The sequence below is a fragment of the Denticeps clupeoides genome, chromosome 10, assembly GCF_900700375.1.
Source record: "Denticeps clupeoides chromosome 10, fDenClu1.1, whole genome shotgun sequence".
In the NCBI taxonomy this organism is placed as follows: domain Eukaryota; kingdom Metazoa; phylum Chordata; class Actinopteri; order Clupeiformes; family Denticipitidae; genus Denticeps; species Denticeps clupeoides.
In genome coordinates, this window is record NC_041716.1 from 3,367,833 (window position 1) to 3,385,456 (window position 17,624).

The 17,624-nt window shown below is 44.0% G+C and overlaps 1 protein-coding gene across 7 annotated transcripts in view; it reads right to left on the minus strand.

Annotated features, from left to right (window-relative positions):
- magixb (MAGI family member, X-linked b) overlaps positions 1-17,624 on the minus strand; it is a 51,985-nt gene that overhangs the window by 33,773 nt on the left and 588 nt on the right. For 5 of the 7 annotated variants that reach the window (XM_028994427.1, XM_028994426.1, XM_028994423.1 and 2 more), the window contains exons 2-3: positions 2,154-2,443; positions 213-329 (exon numbers count right to left, since the gene is read on the minus strand). In XM_028994427.1, the coding sequence (XP_028850260.1) occupies positions 213-329; positions 2,154-2,443 (407 nt within the window). Of the gene's footprint in view, positions 1-212; positions 330-2,153; positions 2,444-2,544; positions 2,639-9,615; positions 9,639-17,624 lie in introns of those variants that run through there. The other 2 variants (XM_028994425.1, XM_028994424.1) reach the window with 2 other exon arrangements.

Sequence of the window (17,624 nt, forward strand, 5' to 3'; positions counted from 1 at the left end):
CGCTTCCGGAACCGCTAGGCCCCCACTGCAGAGTAGTGCAGAGTAGTGGCTAGAACAGTCATTAATGATCAGACAGTTCATAACAGGAAAGCAAAATCAGGTTGTTAACACAAATGCTGTGGAAACACCAATAGACTAGACTAAAGTGAAACAAAGACCTTAAATTGAGCAAAGACCGGAAAACAAAGTAGATAAATAAGAAAGGAACTCACAGGGCACGGCACGCAGGTAGAGGTTCTCCCTGATGACCTGCTGCAGCTGACAGTCCATAGAACCCGGGGTGAAGCACTTACTGAGATAAAGCCTCAGGTCCTTACATAGTGTAGAGCCTGGGAAGGAGGGAGAAAGGCTTCAGAAGCACATTTCCACAAAATTATTCAAATCAAAGAGGATTTATACCAAAATATATAATCGTCAATATTCACTCTAATACACAAACACATAGATTTTAATAGATTCCAGTCATTCTTTGCTTACATGGTAATGAGAATCATTTGATTCAGGCTTTGGCCAATAATGCAATTTACATTATCTGTCATTTCCACAGAAGATATTTTGATCATTGGTAATATTGAACAAGCCAAAGTAAAACATGATAAAACAGATTTTTATCAATGCTCTGCAGATAACACTTTTCATTCTTGAAAATAAGGCACTCACAACCTGTTTTTTTCTTCAAAACCATAATTCAAAAATGTCAAATAATAAAAAAAAAATTATTAAATATATTTATGACAGTGACTGCTTGTGAGTTTTCTGTTTCTTGGAGAAAATGTACTAAATACCCACCCACACCGTTTTCGTCCCTGTGTATTTATTTCCACAACCTAGAAGGGCGCAGTTTTTTACAGGCTAATACATGCTAATTCCTGTAAATTAGCAGACAAGCTGATTCGTCTCTAAACTTAAAACTAAACAAAGCTTGTAAGGGCTTGAGATTTTGTGTGACACGTCAGCAATTTTTAAAAATTTAACCTGCCACTGCTGGGCACTTGGTGTCGAGACCCCATTCCTTCCTGTCATTCCCCTTTGATGTTGTGATGACAGAACGCTTGGCCGTCACAGGCGGGATGCCCGTCAACCAGACACACACACCCTCAGTTAAACCCCACAGAGAGTCCATACACTCACACACACACACACACACACACACACACACACACTCAGCTACTCCGATGGCTGAAAAAGCAGTCATCCACTTGAATCCCATTAAGAGTCTACGTTTCAGCCCAATCCCATTACACTGGTGGGAATAGCTACACAGTAATGGCAGGACCACACCGCCCTGCACACATAAAACAAAGCCTCTACGTAGAAAAAACAAGGCGCGCATTCAATTAGCCGAGCTCAATTAACCCCACTTAGCCGTGAAGGATCTGATCGGACGTGGCTGCGCCTGAGCGACCGAAAGCGTACACACACCAACGGATCGTTGTGACACCCTGCAGCAAAGCGCGCCATGGTCCAGATCCATCTCTATCGGCTCCGCTGTAAGACCTGTAAGGCATGGGGGCTGAGGGGGGGTGGGGATAATAGATTACCCACCAGCAGGATTTCAAGTCGCCTGTATACAGCTCAGTGGGCCTCGGCCAGCCATCAATCTGAGCCCAGAGGGGCCCACAGGATGGCCGGCTGCAGTGACATATCGCTCGGCGGAACCACATCCATCCTGCGGCCCGCCCCGATAACCCCCGCCGCCCCCAGCACCACCCCGTCACTATAAATAACGTCACTCAACGACAGATAAAAACCACATACTTGGCCCGTCTGTCAGTCTTGTTGATTTTTACGTCGAGATTGCAGAGATTTCTGATTTTTAAGATTCCTTTTCAGATAAAATTTCATCAGCGAAAAAAAAAACAATTCCACTATGAAAAATGTCAGTTGTCAGTTCAACATTTAAATAAGTAAAACCTTTCATTTGTGTTTCATGAGCTTCATCTACTATACATATTTCATGTTTATATTTAGGCCTTCACCTTTATATACTCATTTATGAATAAGTTTAAGATTCTTAGGTGTAAATGCTCTATAGTATTTATTATTTATTATTATTATATTTTTTGCTTTGTAGCATTACAAATACATGAATAATAATAACAAATGATAACATTATTGTTATTGTAAACGTTAGTAGTATTATTACTGCTCACCTGGAGAAACTGTCTTGATTCGGATGGGGTGAGGGCAGGAGTTGAGAACACCTCGAACGTCCCCCAGCGTCATACCCAGCACTGGGGTGCCACCAATCTCCAGGATGATGTCACCAACCGTCGTTCCTCCACCAGGAGTAGCCGTGATGAACGGGAACTCCCCATAGTCGGCCCCGCCCCCTATGGCCACACCCAAATCCCCAGAAGCCCCAACCAAGGGGATGAAGCTATCCTGCACCTTGGAACGCCAATGCAGCTTCTTCACTGCGGCCTTAGACATTGCAAGGGCACTGCAAGAGACATGCAGAGAGAGAGAGAAAAATGACTTGGGAGGGAAAACAAATAACATGTTTCCCACACAATATGTTGCATTCGGATGCAATAAACATACCTCCCATTTCAAACCGCTTCCTTATTTATTTACCATCACCGACACCCCACCCTGTGCAGAAATGAAGCCCACAGGCAGGAAAACTGAATGAACAATTTTGTTTTAGTCATGCAGGTCATGCAGTGGAAGCCCTTGGCAAAAAATCTGCACAGGAACAAACCTGGCTTATAGTAGTTACAGTCATACTAAAAACCCATGCCGCTGAGAACAATACCATTAGAGGTCATGATGACTTTTATATTTAGATCAACACATATAAAATCATGTTGCTTTCAAAAGTGCTTAAACAGATACTCCTAAATATGTTTTGACACATAAACAGACTGCACTGTAATGAAACACCTCTACACTTGTGTTAATATTGACAAAATAGCCAAGGTATATAATAATCTAAACTTGAAGCTGACAAATTGTCATAAATACATAAAATATTGCATCCTGCTTGCATTCTGTCCCTTCGGTTCCTCACACAGCTCAGCAAGTGTTGCAGATAGCAGGATGTTCCCCTGACAGCAGCACAACAGTTATTATATAATGATTAATTTTTTTTCATTATTTGAATGGATGACAATAGCTTTGATATATTTGTAGATTATTTTGAATTATGAATTATTTCCATGAACATTTAATTCAGTTAGATTAAGAATCTTTGTTTAAAAATGACATTTGAATGATTTAATGGAAATCCTTCAAATGATTGACGAACAAATGATAATACCGTTTACATCTTCTTTATATTGATGAATTATGGATGCGCTGATCAGTGGTATGGGTTATGACAACGGGACTTTTGTGAGCTGTAAGTGTGAGAATCACCCACCTGACATGTAATGGATTCAGTGACGGATGACCCAGCAGATGCCGGCCCAGCGGGGGCAAGAGAACACTATATGAACTTGATGTTTGAAAGCTGCTTAAGCATGAGAATAAGACTACCTCTTTTCAATGGCATAATGCATTGTGGTGTGTTTTTATCTTGCTGTACTCTACTATAATTATTAAGCTCTGCTTGGGTCAGCGGCCATTTTGCTGCCCGAAACTGGATGAGTTTCGGCTTCTTGCACGTGAAACCACAACGTTGAGGTCAGCATATTTTCCATCCGGTTGTTCCTTTACCTCCAACCGCCAATCCGGCTACTGCCCATTTCCAGCATGATGCATGTTTGCACAAAACACATACGCCTGTCCAGCCCACAATACAAACACAAAACACATCTACAAAACACATTCCTTTCTCCTCATTAACAGTAGATGTCAAATATCTAGGTGTATACTGGACACATTTGACAGGGAGGGTGTTACAAACTGGCGCAATATCCTAATTAAGATCCCTTGACAACCCTTATAGGGTTGCCGTTTCGTGTAGAAAAGTAAAAGACTAGTGCCATACTACTATGTGCCAAGTGGTGGTATGTTACACCACTGGTGGTAAGTCAGAGCTTAAAACTGTGCTCTCAATGAAATATTATCATCCATACTTGATATTTAAAACTACTTCATTAAAAATAGACAAGAAAATAAACTGAATTAAAAACTTTCATTGGTAATGAAATTAGCAATGACAGTCGCATTACATCCAAACTTGGGCTGCACGATTTGGGGAAAAAGACATATTGCGATTATTGAGATCAATATTGCGATATGCGATTGCGATATGATAAAGGACACTTGCTTGAAAATCAATGAATAGTGAAATGTTTAATTTCAAAGTGAAATATACAAACTACTTATAACTTTACTTTACTTTACTTTACTTTACTTTATCCAAAGCGACTTACAATAGGAAGACACCAGCAATTCTCGTTCGATTTCTATAGAATATCGAGTTTACAAACTAAGAGCCCTGATAAGGCTCAAACTTGTCAGTGAAGAGCATGCTCGGAGATTGTTGGGTGCTAGACTAAGATAAATTATAATGTATTTATACATTTTGTATTTGTTTGTGCAATGTGTACGCATGTGCGTGTGTAAGTGTTAGATTTGTCTGTAATATTTTTGGAATAAGAGGGTTTTCACCTTCTTCTTAAAAGTGGTGATAGTCTCGGCTAGTCGTGTGGAGGAGGGCAGGTTGTTCCACCAGCCAGGGACAACAACGGAGAACAGACATGATTGGAATCGGAGACCCCGTGAAGAAGGAATTTTTTGTCTCCTTTCGTTTGCCGATCTGAGAGAGCGTGCAGGAGTGTAGCTAGGTAGTAGTGTGTTGATGTAGGAGGGCGCAGTTCCATTTACAGCCCTGTAGGCAAGCATCAAGGATTATAACAACCTGAAATGCCCAGTGCTTTCAAAATACAATAAATCACAAAAAACTATTTTACATTACTGTCGAACGACAAACCCTGGTAAGGCTAAAAAACTGTTTTGATTATATTTGGCCATTATAAAATCCCGTATTATAGTTCTTACGTTTAACCAAAACGTTGTTTGGAGGCTGACTTGAACTCAGGGATGCATAGCTTTGCTAGCTTAGCTAAGGTTAAGATTTGTAAAGTGAGGTGAATTTCTTTAGGAAACCTTCAAAGTTTGAGAAAAGTTAACTAAACAGCTAAGAACAGTCTAAATAGTTAATGCCTACGTTTAGCCAAAACGTTGTTTGGAGGCTGACTTGAACACAGGAATGCATAGCTTCGCTAGCTTAGCCTAGCTTAGCTAAGGTTAAGATTTATAAAACAGGATTTTATAATGGCCAAATATATTCAAAACAATTGTCCAGCCTTACCTATGAAATGTAATCCCCCGGGATCTGCTTTGGAGCGTACAGCGGTTTATACAGCCCCAAGCAGCACAAGAGTGAGGCATTTTTATGCACTTCTCTCCATAGACATGTATGTGCTTCACGCCACAGCAGAGCCTATCGCAATATGGCGGCGACGTTGACGTACGATGCAGCGCGTCATGCGGCGTCTAACCATATTGGCGTCTCCGAATCGAAAGTCATGTGAACAAATACGTCACATCCGACTGAAGTGAGACTTCAGTCAGCGCGCAAACTTTAAGAGAATGGATCAGATATGTTGCCGATCCAATCCATGTACTAATCATTTAAATCGCAGCTTTTTGCGTTCATGTAATCGCACAGACTGACATCGCGATTACGATTGCGATTAGATTAATCGTGCAGCACTAATCCAAACCATCCAAAGGTGCATAACACTTAATTAAACAAAAATGCAAGATATACAGCACAGGCCAAAAGTTTAGACACACCTTCTCATTCAATGTGTTTTCTTTATTTTCTTGACCATTTACCTGAAATGCTTTTCCAACAGTCTTAAAGGAGTTCCCAGAGGTGTTTAGCACTTGTTGGCCCAGCTCACCCCAAACCATCTGGATTGGTTTCAGGTCTGGTGACTGTGGAGGCCAGATCTCCACTTTTTGTTAAGTACATAACTCCACATGTGTTCATTCATAGTTTTGATGCCTTCAGTGAGAATCTACCAACGAATCCGCCCTTATCTGTCAACCCAGGCCACCCAACTACTGGTTCAGTCCTTAGTAATCTCACGACTGGACTACTGCAACTCCCTTCTAGCTGGTCTACCACTATGTACCATCCGACCTCTACAACTCATACAAAATGCAGCAGCACGACTGATCTTCAACCTTCCCAAATTCTCCCATACCACCCCTCTGCTACGTTCCCTCCACTGGCTCCCAGTAGCTGCACGCATCAGGTTCAAAATACTGATGCTGGCCTACAAAGCCAAACATGGAGTAGCACCATCCTACCTCACAGCCCTTATTACACCTCGCACTGCACCTCGTATACTCCGAGCCTCCAGTATTGCTCGCCTGATCCCTCCATCTCTGAAGGTAAAAGGAAAACATTCATCTAGACTCTTCTCCGTCTTGGCCCCTCGGTGGTGGAATGAACTTCCCCTCGAGGTCAGAACAGCTCAGTCACTGAGCACCTTCAAACGACAGCTCAAGACCTTCCTCTTTAAAGAATATTTAGATTAAATTGTAATTTTCTTGTTGTCGAACTTTTGTGTACAGAATCTACAACAGAGTGAATTAAATAGATGTATTCATAGTTGGGGTCCTAGTGAACCGGAATTGATCTCTTCATCGATGGTAACTTGAAAGCACATTGTAAGTCGCTCTGGATAAGGGCGTCTGCCAAATGCCATAAATGTAAATGTCATGGAAATGTCATGGAAATAAAGAAAACACATAGAATGAGAAGGTGTCCAAACTTTTCACCTGTGCTGTATATTTTCAAGTAATCCATAACTTCCTATTTATAAATGAGGCTTTGTTTCTTGCTGACTCTCCACCCTCAACTAAGAGACTCACACAATTCACGTGTGCACGAGTGGTATGAAGCCCAGTGAAAGTGGGGACATTCAGACAGGAGTAGACAGGACTATGCAACGAACAGGCACTGAACGGTGTTTGTAATTAAGCCTCAACACTTTGAAGACCCGATGCTTCCGTGAAACACTCCGGCATGGCGCTATTAATAGTCCCAGGTAAAAGATGAACAGCGGCTAACGCATCGAAATGGCTGACTTCCTTCGGCCGTTACTAATGAATGTTCAGAGTGACTCAGCGAAATTCCTCACACACACACACACACACACACACACAGTGATGTGTTAGTGGCACTTGTAAGGACAACTTTCAAGAGCGCCTCTCCAAGGAAGTTTGGGAGTCCAAGTGGAGGTCTGGAGGAGCGAGGGAGGGAGAAGTCCAGAAGAAGTGACAGCTGATGCTCAGGACAGGTGCCTCGCCGGGTCCTGAGAGGGAGAGGCGACCGTTGGTGACAGGACTGGAGCAGCGCTGTCAAAACCGCCAAGGCCCTCGAGCCTGGCCCTCTCTCGCTCGGAGACGGGGAGGGACGATGGGGGGAAAGGGACAGAGTGCGAATGAGTGTGAACAAACAGAGGGAGCGAGAAGGAAGAGGGGACAGATGGCGAGGGAGGGCAGAGAGACCGAGAGAGAGCTGGTGGAGGGAGGGAGGACGGAGGAGGAGGGATGGATATCAGGCCACCGGACAACAAGTGTCTTCACCGCAAAAGGAGAGACAGAACAGCACCAACAGCAAGAGAACGGAGGAGACACGGAGGAGAGCAGCCAGCAAAGCGGTGATAAAAATAGACAGCGGGGTTAGAAAACAGTCAGGATCTCGTGGCAATTTGAGAAGAAAAGAAGGGACAGAGAGAAGACAAGATAAAGGACACACCTCAAGGAAACACAGGGACGGCTTCATCTGCATTTCTGCCTGTCACACCGGTGTCACATTGATTTTCAATTCATCACATATCCCAGAGGAGGCTGGGGTCAGAGTGCAGGGTCATTTGTCCCATGGAGCCCTGCGGTGTTACGGGACTCAAACTCAAGATCTTCGATTCATTACCACCAATACACTTAACCTTAATTCTGGTGCCTGTACCTTTACATTTACGGCATTTATCAGACGCCCTTATCCAGAGCGACTTACAATCAGTAGTTATAGGGACACCACCGCCCCCCCCCCCCCCCCCGCCGCCCCCCCCCCCCCTGGAGACACTCTGAGTTAAGTGTCCTGCTCAGCACCAGAATAAACTTTCAATTCACATTACAAAAATCTACAACTCACATTAAAGTCAATTGCCAACATGCACTGTATATATGAAAAGTGTATTGATTTAATTTTTTTCTAAAAAAGGGATCTGCTGGTCATATACGATTTTAGCCTATGAGTCACTTTGGTTTTTTACGAATCTCCGCTGCATTATTTGACAATTTGTTACTGACAAGCTGTCCTGCACATGACTATGCAACTGTTCACCTTTAAATTGAGTGAAGCATACTGGCATAAATTCATGTGAGAACTGTATTATGATAAACAATTTTTGTTTATTTATGGGTGACGTGAGAACTATTCAGACTTTTAAAGAAATTACAAATTGTATTTCAATGTGCATTAGAAAAAAATCGATCGTGCAATATACTGTCATATTTCCATTAGTCATATATTGTCAATACACTGGCGTTCAGTATTGATTTTTGTCAATACACTGGCATTCAGTATTGATTTTTGTCAATACACTGGCATTCAGTATTGATTTTTGTCAATACACTGGCATTCAGTATTGATTTTTGGCAATACACTGGCATTCAGTATTGATTTTTTTGTTTTTTGTTTAAATGCTTAATACGATGTTAAAGGGAGGAACTGGTGGCAATTTGGGCAGTGAAACACATACAGTACATACTTTTACATTGTTTCCAATACATATATTGTTGATTACATATATCCTGATTACAGAAGCACCAGTAATGGTGGTGATATCACTGTTCCCTGTAGGCAGCACATTAAGACAGAGTCACATTGTGGGTTATTGTGTGATTCTCACCTCTAATATTGTAACATAACAAGACAAGTGCAGTTTCGTAATGTAGCTGTCATTCACCCGCCAAAATTCCGAACCATATGTGCAGCTCCCGGTTGATCTGTGGGGTGCAGATCTGTATGCCAGTCACCTCGTCCACCCCGTCTCACAGTCATAGCATTTACATCTGCTGCCAGTGGCAGTAACAAGGGCAGGATTTTCTGCAGGGACGGGGACGTCCAGCTGTGGTCCTTCTGACTCGCGGCGTAAAATGAAGTCCTGGTTTAACTGGTTATTTAACAGCGGCGACATTTTGACTTGGAATCATTATTGCAGACGTGGAGTGAGGCAGAGGCGGGCTGTTAGAGAAGCCGACGCCCAGCCTGTGGGCCATAAGCAAGCCGCCTGGGTCCCTCAGGACAGGCCGCCCCCCCCAGGCCTAACGAGGCTAATTAAACAGCGCGCGGGCCACGCGAGAGACGCGGCTAATTGTTTCCACTCGGGTGATTGGCTGATCTGTCGCTTATCCCCCGCCTCCGTCCCTCTGGCAGGCCGAGAGGTGGGAGGAGCCTTTCCCCCGACCCTGCTGAGCCAAGCAGCACGCAGCCCTGTGCTCGGTCACCAGCTGCCGGGTTGACCTTGGAGGCGGGGCTCAGGTGCCAACGGTCATGTCCACATGCTCCCTTACACACACATACACACGATAATAACAATAATAAATAAGGGCGTCGCACATTGCTGGTCGATTCTGTACCTTTTCACATGCAGTTGGAGAAAAGTCCGGAATCTGCTGCCTGCTCTTCGTCCCCCCTCCTTCTCTGTTTCTCTCTGTCCTGCTGTTAAGCCGTCTGCAGTCCACTCATCCCCACTGTACCCAAACTGTGGGCACGCATGCAGATGCACTCAGGAGCTTGCACCGCCATTTATGCCCTTTTTTAATGAGAAAAAGAAGCCAGTGCACAAAACAAACAAGTCTTATTTCACTAATGATTTCTGTCTGATTGGTTGGATTAGCAGGGTTCCCATGCTGCATTGCTGTGTTGCCTGTCCCTGCGTGCGATATTCAATCAACGCGGAGCGATTCTGAACTCAACAGCAACGCAGCGCCTCAGATCCTGTCCGATTCCTCATTAGAAACCCAAATAGCTGAAGGGGTGCTCGTGTGAGACGGCTGTCTCCGGCTGTCAGATGCGTCTGGAGCCGTGTTCTTTGTCTTCAGCTGTAGTCTGGGGACATGTTAGTGATCTGTCAGTCTGGCTTATTCTCAGTGACTGTCTTATATTTACAAAGCCAGAAAATCTTAAGATTAATTTCTTTTATCAACCACCTGACTGAAGTTTACTTGAAATAATGGTGCACTTTTATTGATAATGCATATAAATCACGGGGCTATTTTAATTATCAGAGGTTCATAGCATTACTAGGGCTCTCAAAATTAATGTGTGCTTCATTTTAAATGATGCATTATTTTAATGCATTAAAACAATTTATTGCCACTTATCCAGCTACATTTTGTATGTTTATTTATGTTTGCCGTGCAAGGAGCAAAGTAGCTGGTCGAACTGATTGAATAGGCGATAACCAGAAGACTGAAAAGTGGTAGGTTCAAACACCGCTTACTACCTTTGTGTCAGGGTTAAGACCCTGAGTGTCTCCAGGGGCAATGTCCCTGTCACTACGGATTGTAAGGTGCTCTGGATAAGGGTGTCTGATAAATGCCATTAAGGTAAATGTAAAATAATTGAGCAGCAAAGAATCTTTGATTGTTGCTTGCTTGCTTAACCCCCAACTGATTGGTTAACTTGATCACGTTCAGCAAAACTGCATAAATGGATTTGATTTGCTGGCATAATTCACAAAATGAATTGCAATTCATCTCAATGAAATCTTTGCATCCCAGTCACAGGGGACACATGTGACCGTGCATTTCCTGGGTTCGGACCGGAGTTTCATGTTGGTCCTGTGTTATTATGATTCCTGATTGTTTTCACCTCTGTCTGCCTGTATAAAGCTGCCCTGTTTGTTTCTGTTCACCATCGGGTCGTTGTTTTGTGATGTTTCCCCTGTCGTGTGCTCCATGTATATAAATCCCCTGTCTCGTGACATTGTGCGTATGCGTAAAGGGAGTGAATCGGGTGGGTGGCATCAGGAAGGGCATATGGCATAGAACCAGACTGGTTGATCCACTGTGGCGACCCCTAACATCAGCCACCAAAGGGAGACAACAGTGAAGTGATTGTCATTGTGGAACCACTCACATGGAAAAATTTGAGATGAATAAGTTACATTTACATTAACATTTTAATCAATTGACAGCACTAAAGTGCATTAATATACTATTGAGGCATGGACTGAAATTAGGAGTTATTATTTAGTAAATGCTTGTCGTAAGATCTGGTAATTACAACTTATTAACCGAGAAATTGACTGGAATGAGGAAGCTGAGAATCACTAGTGACCTCCCAATATGATATTATCAGGCTAGCGGCATAGTGTGATTAGAGACACATTGACATGGTGACACGAAATAAAGACATGAAATGACACAGGGACAGAGACGCTTGTCTCTTTCAGGGTACACGTCTCATAAAACAAAAGGCTGGCTATCAGGTAAGATCAACGGATTTAAGATGTACTGAAGAGGATCTGGCGTACGCGAAGCTGCTTCAAAACTGCTGACCCTCAGGTCAGAAAAGAGCTGACCGTGGCTGACCAGATCAACTTTCACCTGCTTCCTCCTATCCAGTGAAATTCCATACGGAATGAGAGAAAGGCAGCCAGACCAAATTTTTCACAGCTGTCTGAGAGTAAATGTGTATTTTCTTCATGATCAATCTTCTTATTACTGGAATATATACAGGACCGCTTTGCTATAAATATAAACATTGTAGATAATGCCAGGAGCTAAAAGCTGCACATCTATAGGTAGCAGTGATGCTATAGATTTCAATCAATATTTCACCCAGGCAGAGAGACCAGACTCCCTTTTCAGAACAAGATGTCCAAGCTTTCAGACTACGAGCTACTGAGCTTTTTCGGGATGATATGGTGGCCCTGGTGTATTTTGTGAATGAAACTGTCACGTTGCACATTGGTATCAATATTTAATCCCAGCTAAAATTAATTTGAATGAATTTGTATTTCACCTGCAAACACATCAAATTCACATAAATTAGGAGGCAAGTGAAGAGGTTCACAGTGTTCTTTTCCACATAACCAGCCATTAATTGGAAATGTAAGAATTGGAAAATAACGATTTGCATAACTATTTGTGCACTAATCTAATTTAATTTTTGTTTTCTGTCAGGGTGCTTATTAAAAAAATGACCAGATCATCTCCTCCTCACTCCCCATGTGAGACTCTCTCCCACATCTGTCTCTGTCATGGCTTTAAATATGTATTATAGCATTAATTACAATTAATTAATGGCAAAATGTGTGATTATAATTTTTTTATTTATCTGATTTATTATTTACATTTACATTTACATTTACAGCATTTATCAGACGCCCTTATCCAGAGCGACTTACAATCAGTAGTTACAGGGACAGTCTCCCTGGAGCAATTTTAGGGTTAAGTGTCTTGCTCAAGGACACAATGGTAGTAAGTGGGATTCGAACCCGGGTCTTCTGGTTCGTAGGCGAGTGTGTTACCCACTAGGCTACCACCACCATATTTAATTAATAGACAGCCCTAATAATTAAAAATGATGGGCCAAATGATTCTAAAATCTGCTTTAATCAATGTGTACAGCAGTTTAACAACAAATCTTTGCTCATATTTACGTTTAGTCCGGGTACCTCCTGTAACACTGCACTAGAGCAGATCATGTGGGGTTATGTTCTGGTTTTCATGCTTTGTTTACACCTGCATTAGACTAACTGCACTCTATATCTGGAATCCTGTCTTCCTGTTCTTGTTTTTGTAAATAAATGTTTGTTTGTTTGTTTTTGGCACATTTGTGTCCTTCACCGGTGTGTAAAATATGACACCTAAACACAAATATTAACTTGTGTCTTTTGACCCATATTGCACACATAAAGTATGCACAGATATATCGACCACTGTTAAGTTTTCTAATTCTAAATTGAATTCAGAACCAAATATCAAACTTGGTCAACAGTATTATGCAGATTTGGACGTGTTTTATCGACATTGGAGTTTCTTGGAAGACTCCTTGTGAAAACTGCTAACGGGGATTGCGGAGTGGCGTGAGACGTGGGAGTGGCGTGAACATGTCAGCCCTCGATGATCCAGCGGCACATGGGGGTCTGGCTCAGTCAGGGCCGTGGGGGACACTTGACAGTCTCGCCGCTTTTTTTGCTCCCCAGCTTTTGCCGAAAGTTGTGTAGTTACGGATTGGTTATGACAGCCAGTGACGAGGGAATCTGACCCTTAGCTGAGTGGCAACGCCAGGGTGCTGTCACTTCTGACAGGCCCTGACTTCTGAGAATCCAGACTGGACCCTGGCATATGCTGTAAGAAAGCCAAACCATCTCATTGGAACTGGGGCCTAAGCGTCTTTTTCGTCTCTTTTCAGGGGTCTGGCAGAAACTGCCTTGTAGTACAACAATGATATAACGTCGAAAGGCCGACAAATGACTCTACAAAAGGAGACGACGGCTTCATTTATACATTCAAAGGAGCCGTGATGAGTCAGGTTATGAGAAAGGACAAAGCCACAGGCCGACTCTCAACACGGACAGCCTGCGGATCACCAAAGACTTGAAGCAGGCGAGGGAAGCGCAGCAGCTCAATTAATTACATTCTCTGCTGCCGAGCGACTCGACAGGAGCCGCGTATTAAGACAGAAAGGCATGCGTCAAGAAACACAAACAAGGACGAGAACCGCACGATACACAAATTTCATTGTGACATTGTCTAAAGACCCAGTGACAACATCTATCATCGGAAAAATCACACACGGCAGAGCTAATGAGCAAAACACACTCGAGAGCACGACATATTGCAACGCGAGAGCACGACATGTTATTTATGAATATGATAAGTGGGATTGTTTAATTGCCGCAAGAGGAGCATAATTAGCGTGAACACCAGACTAATGAAGTCACAAAACCAGAGCGTGTAAGTGTAAGTGTAAGTGTAAGTGCTCTAGAAAAGTATTAATGTACGTGATGAGAAGGGCTGGATGATGCATTAAAATACTGTCCCTAATTGTGATATCACAAAACAACCTAAAATATATTTTTAACTGTTTAATTTTAAGACCAAATTAAATGTTGCCATAAGTCGACATAATACTACAACATAACAGATAGAATGAAAAATGACACTGAAACAACTGGTGGGATAAAATTATTGCTGCAACGTGGTATGTTTTCATTATCATAATGCACATTCCCGGCCCTATTTATACAGACATGCTGAATTAGTGGTATACTGGTATTGTATGTCCTCTATGTCCAGTGACTCATTCGTTGTGGCTCAGGGACAGAACCTTTACTGCTGCCCTAGATTCACTCCCAGAAAGTCAATCTGGACATGAGTAGCGTTCTAGAGCAGCTATGATCTGACCCCTGGAGCCTACCTTACACACACGGCAGATGACCCTGTCTGCTTCTGCTGGCTCAAGTCATTGTTCTTCTCAACGTATGCATGCAGGAAACCAGTGCATCCGCTCTGTTTCGATATCCAAGATAAGACAATGTAATAATAATAATGTTATGATCTCATAAAACATGAATGTAATATCATCACTAACCACTGACCTCAGAACTAAACTGGTCTCGGCACACCTGCGTGCACACACACACACGCACCATGCTGCTCCAGTATTAATTCCAGCCACTGGGACAGTTCCTTATTTATCTACCGCCCCTCGTGCCGGCAAGTACAATTATCTGTCTGTGCAATATCTGTATTCTCACTACGTTCATACGTTTATTTTTAATTCTGTATGCCTTGCCACGCCCACGCCCAGGTGGGTGTCTGGTCACGCCTCATGAACCTTTGAACCCGTGGGATCACCAGTCCCTCATCTAATCTCGCCTGATTAGCTGACTGTCCACCATTTTTCAAGGCATGTACGACTGCATTGAATGACTTGTCTTTGCCCTGTTTCTTTTTACAGGAAGTGAAGGTCCCGAGCCTCATTTGTGTCATTTAGTCCCTGGCCTTTGTCATGCAGTTGCGCCTGGTGATTCTCTCTCAACAAAACATGAGTACACATATCAATTCACTGTACAATTTGTCTATATATCTCGTTTGTACTTCATTGCACCGCGTGCATTGTGCATTCGTTGTGTGTTCATTAAAAACTGCTCTCAGGGACACTTGTCCGCTCTGAAGGACCGGAACGACTGGCTTCGATGTTTACATGTCTGCATATAAATCGCGATCCAGCTCACTTCGCCGAATGTAGGTCTCTAAGTTATCTGCTCCGGTGGGATCCGCAGGAGTAAACCTCTTTAATTGGACAGACGGAAAACTAAATCCATACCTTTGATTAAACCTCTTCCGTGAGTAGCCCAGATCATCCAGGCTCTCTGTACTCCGCAGGCAGGCCACATCACACCAGTACACATGACCAGTGTGACCAGTGTGAAGGTTCGTGGCGCCATGCTGTGTTTATTACCCCCCTGACTGTGAATTAGAGTACAATACAGCAGTACTTGGTGGCGTAAAACCTGCATTTGACGATTCTGCCCCTAATCTTGTACCCCCCCGCTTGCAGTGGGTCGTTCTGGAGGACGGCCAAACCCATCTTCTTAAGTCAACACTGACCTAAAATGTGTCCCGCCATGCACACACACAAGCGGGAACATAACCCTCGTACGGCCGCCTGATCAGAGACAATTTGCGTGGTGAAAATGTTTTTTAGAAGCCAAAAGACAAACGGCACAAAGAGGGGGAAAAAATTCCCTGATGCTCATTTTCATTCAAAAGTAGGGCACTGGAGTGCTGAACGCACAACAGACAGCCGTGGCAGATTTAAAAATAAAAGATTAAATGCTTGCGGGATAAAAATGTGCACACAAAAACTACACACACGCACATACACACACACACACACACACACAGCCAGTAAAAGAATCATCTACAGGTCTTCACGCTCGCGGGGAAAACGCTGCACGATGTGCACTTTCGATAAAGCGACACATCCCACTGTAAACATGGTGTAGATAGATAGATAGATAGATAGATAGATAGATAGATAGATAGATAGATAGATAGATAGATAGATAGATAGATAGATAGATAGATGGTGATTCACCTCGATAGGAGTGATAAGTTCCCCCCCAGGGGAAATATGAAATCAATGTTAAGCTCTTCCTAAGAAAAAAAAAAAAAAGATAAAGAGTTTAATTAAAGGGGGCCACTGAAGGCTCAGATGACAGCAGTTTGAGGAGAAGGACGGAGAATCAGACATGGGCAGATAAAACGAGGAAAAGAACTGGGAGGAAAAGAACAGACGGAGGTGAGAGGGGAGGAGGGGAGAAAAGAGGGATGGAGGGGAAAGGAGGGTGATAAATCTTGGCCTGGAAGGCGGCTGGCTCCGGCTCCCCGTATGCCGAGGTCGGTCACAGAGACGTAACCCGAGTGGGAGTGCTGATTCAGTGGGGATGGGCACGGATGAAGGTGACCCTCCCTACTCCACCACCTCTTACTCCTCCTTCCCCTCCTCCCCACCTGATATTGATCCCTCTGTTTTTTTTTCCCGACTCTCGACATCCGAAGCCCCGGTCAAGGCTGCAATCGCACGCGCACTCTTGTTATTTTGCGTGCATCGCCGTGGATACGGGTCTGATTTATCCCTGCCCTTATTGATTTATATTCACCGTTATTCTGGGCAGACGGAGAGCCAAGGTCCATTTGGGATGAATGATGAGGAGGGATTGCGGAGTGGAGCTGCTATCGGCAGGGTGTTAAATATTTGACGACAGGTGACAATACTTCGGCCCCCTAAAACAAACTGCAACGCGCCGACTGCGCTACGGAGCGCCGCTGTGATGCCACATGATGGGCCTCGTTGTAAACTCGCTGCCGGAACGTTGTTAAGTTCGATGCACTCCGGTCTGCCAGAGCTCGGCTTATAAATACACCAAGCAATATAATATCCCAACGACACTGCGGGGACGCCACAGATGGAGGACTGTCTGCTTCACCCTGCCCCGTCAAGGGCAAACCAGCCCCCACAGCACCAGCAGCCACACCCTAATCACTCTGAATATGGATGAAGGCGAGGGGCGTGGGGCGGTGCATACGTCCAGACAATTAGCGAACTCCTCCGGAGACGAGGACCCCTCTCTCGGCAGCCGGCGAGAGGATGGAGGTGGCCGAGGTTACAGAGGGCCGGGGCGTCCAGATCGGGGGTTCTGGTGAGCAGCATCCCCGACCCCCCCGCCTCCACTCAGACTTAATTAATGATTCATAACGGCACAATAACCTTGGCTGCACCCAGAGCCTACAGCACCAACCGGGCTCGGAGGGAGGGGTCACAGCGTCGGGGCATCCGCCTCGTCCAAAAAACACCCCGGGACACGCCCTGCACGTGCGGCCGTACACAAACACACCTGCCAACAGCCCACACACACACACACACACACACAACCTCACACTCAGATCTACTGACACACAAACCAGCTGTAAACAAACATCAAAAAGCGTTTCGGGCTCACAAAGCACATAACACGCAGTACACACGACTTTCGAATATTTCGAACGGTACGTGGCGACAGATCTCCAGAATAATAATGACTTACTCTGCTTTAAAAGACATGCAGTGGAAGGGAACGGAAAAG